Source organism: Phaethon lepturus, unplaced genomic scaffold, assembly GCF_000687285.1.
Source record: "Phaethon lepturus isolate BGI_N335 unplaced genomic scaffold, ASM68728v1 scaffold11784, whole genome shotgun sequence".
Lineage (NCBI taxonomy): Eukaryota > Metazoa > Chordata > Aves > Phaethontiformes > Phaethontidae > Phaethon > Phaethon lepturus.
In genome coordinates, this window is record NW_010535505.1 from 1102 (window position 1) to 4260 (window position 3159).

The 3159-nt window shown below is 53.4% G+C and overlaps 1 protein-coding gene across 1 annotated transcript; it reads left to right on the plus strand.

Annotated features, from left to right (window-relative positions):
* The first annotated feature begins 315 nt into the window (after positions 1-315).
* LINGO1 (leucine rich repeat and Ig domain containing 1) lies at positions 316-2948 on the plus strand. Its single transcript, XM_010285844.1, has one exon. It carries the CDS (start codon positions 578-580, stop codon positions 2510-2512), a length of 1935 nt encoding a protein of 644 aa, XP_010284146.1. The 5' UTR covers positions 316-577; the 3' UTR covers positions 2513-2948.
* The last annotated feature ends 211 nt before the right edge of the window (positions 2949-3159 follow it).

Consider the following 3159-nt stretch of genomic DNA (forward strand, 5'->3'; position numbering starts at 1 on the left):
TGGACCTCACGTCAGGCTGTAGGTCACTCTCTAGATACGCTGACCGGTTGCTCTTCCTCAGAGGTGTGGGTCTGCGCCTTGCAGGAGTCACGGGACTAACCTTGGAGGGGGACACACATGGAGACCGGGCTGCTGCAGAGCCTGGGGGAGCATGGAGGAAGGGGCCTGGTTCCCCTGGAGCTGTCGTTGCTCCCTGCTCAGACACGCCGCTCCCAGCTGGGCCCCCCCAGATGCTTGATCCCGTGCTCAGCTCCTCTGCGTTTGCAAAGCAGCAGCCTTTATATTCAGGCTCCATCTACAGGGAACAGAATAATTTCAAGAGCTTAAAATAGGATGTAGATAGATGAGTTTAGTATTAATTTTATTTTTTTTTAAGCAGCTGAGGAAGCAAGGTCTGTCCAACACAAATTCCTCAAGGCTTTCCACTCAAAGTCTGTGCACATTCAATCATCAAGTGGAAAGATGAGGGGTGGGGAGGAGACATGGTCTTGTAGCCAATGGGCTGGATTTCAGTGGAAAATGGGAACCTCTGCTCTGCCTCGGCAGCACCTTTCGCCTTAACGTCAGCTTTACCAGGATGGTAAACCTTGTGCCATGGTTGTGCCCGTCGTTTGCTCATGTCCACCTTTGCTCTTTCTCTCCCCCATGTTACCTGCAGGTGAGAGATAGGATGGTAGCTGGGGAGGCGAGTATGCGCAGCCCAATCCTGGCCTGCTGGCAGCCGATTCTCCTCCTGATGCTGGGATCCATCCTGTCCGGCTCTGCCACGGGCTGCCCGCCGCGCTGCGAGTGCTCTGCCCAGGAGCGTGCTGTCCTGTGCCACCGGAAGCGATTCATGGTCGTGCCGGAGGGGATCCCAACTGAGACCAGGCTGCTGGACTTGGGCAAGAACCGTATCAAGACACTCAACCAGGATGAATTTGCCAACTACCCTCACCTGGAGGAGCTGGAGCTAAATGAGAACATTATCAGTGCCATTGAACCTGGGGCTTTCAACAACCTCTTCAACCTCAGGACGCTGGGGCTCAGGAGTAACAGACTCAAGCTGATCCCCTTGGGGGTGTTTACTGGACTCAGCAACCTCACCAAGCTAGACATTAGCGAGAACAAAATTGTGATTCTCCTAGACTACATGTTCCAGGACTTGTACAACCTGAAGTCTTTGGAGGTGGGGGACAATGACCTTGTCTACATCTCCCACCGGGCCTTCAGCGGCCTCAACAGCCTGGAGCAGCTGACCCTGGAGAAATGCAACCTGACCTCCATCCCCACGGAGGCCCTGTCTCACCTTCACGGCTTGATCGTGCTGCGGCTGCGCCATCTGAACATCAACACCATCCGGGATTACTCATTCAAGAGGCTGTATCGGCTCAAGGTCCTCGAGATCTCACACTGGCCCTACCTGGATACTATGACGTCCAACTGCCTCTACGGGTTGAACCTGACCTCCTTGTCCATCACCCACTGCAACCTGACATCCATCCCATATGTGTCGGTGAGGCACTTGGTTTACCTGCGGTTCCTGAACCTGTCCTACAACCCCATTGTCACCATCGAGGGCTCCATGCTCCATGACCTGCTCAGGCTGCAGGAGATCCAGCTGGTGGGAGGGCAGCTCACCATGGTCGAGCCCTTCGCCTTCCGTGGCCTCAATTACTTGCGCATCCTGAACGTGTCGGGGAATTTGCTGACCACGCTGGAGGAGTCGGCCTTCCACTCGGTGGGCAACCTGGAGACGCTCATCCTTGACAACAATCCCTTAGCCTGCGACTGTCGGCTGCTCTGGGTTTTCCGGCGGCGATGGAGGTTGAACTTCAACAAGCAGCAGCCCACCTGCTCCACTCCCGAGTTCGTCCAGGGCAAAGAGTTCAAAGACTTCCCTGATGTCCTCCTGCCCAACTACTTCACCTGCCGCCGAGCACGGATACGGGACCGCAAACCTCAGCAGATCTTTGTGGATGAAGGCCACACGGTCCATTTTGTCTGCCGGGCAGATGGGGACCCGCCTCCCACCATCATGTGGCTCTCTCCCCGGAAGCACCTCATCTCTACCAAAACCAACGGGCGGCTCACTGTCTTCCCTGACGGCACGCTGGAGGTGCGCTACGCCCAGATCCAGGACAACGGCACCTACCTATGCATCGCCAGCAACGCGGGTGGCAATGACACCATGCTGGCCCACCTGCACGTGCGCAGCTACTCCCCAGACTGGCCCCACCAGCCCAACAAGACCTTCGCGTTCATCTCCAACCAGCCCAATGAGAGCGATGCCAACAGCACACGTGCCACCGTGCCTTTCCCCTTTGACATCAAGACTCTCATCATCGCCACCACCATGGGCTTCATTTCGTTCCTGGGCGTCGTGCTCTTCTGTCTGGTGCTCCTCTTCCTGTGGAGCCGGGGGAAAGGCAACACCAAGCACAACATTGAAATCGAGTACGTGCCACGCAAGTCTGACGCAGGCATCAGCTCTGCCGACGCGCCGCGCAAGTTCAACATGAAAATGATTTAACCAGGCAACAATTTGCAAATAATAATGGTGTTTTTTTTAAAAAACAAACAAACAAATAAAAAAAATAATTAAAAAAACAAACATTGCTACAAACATACCGACCTCTCTCCTTCCACCACACCCTCCACCCCTGTCCAACCCCACTGCACCTGCACTGTCACCACCTCTTCCTCTTCTTCTTTCTACCAGGAAAACATTCAGCCGATGTCTTCAGGACTCCTGTGTTTGTAAGGACTTTGTCTGATGGACTCTGGTGTCAGATATAACTCTGAGAGGGAAAAACAATTGGGGAGGGGAAAAAGAAAGAAAAAAGAAATAAAATCAATAAAAAGTTACGAACTTTCTTCTGTAACTTTGATTTCAATAATTATGGATTTTTATGAAAACTTGAAATAATAAAAAAACCCTATTTCCTATAGATAGTTGGAATGCAAAATCTTGACTTCTTGATCTGTCCAGTTCTGTATCTCTGGCGGGTGCTCGCTTTCTCGCCTTGGAGGCATTTTCCAGCCGCCTCACTAAGAACAGCCCCAGGCCAGAGTGAGTATCCCGCTGACCCAGGGGTTTGCGCTCCCCCAAAAGGCACATCCGGCGCTGCCTTGAGCCCTGCACTGAGAGGAGTTCGACTTTTTTCACCCCAAGGACCG

Coding starts and splice junctions, on each gene's coding strand:
- LINGO1 (XM_010285844.1), top strand. CDS start 578: ATGGTAAACCTTGTGCCATGGTTGTGCCCGTCGTTTGCTCATGTCCAC.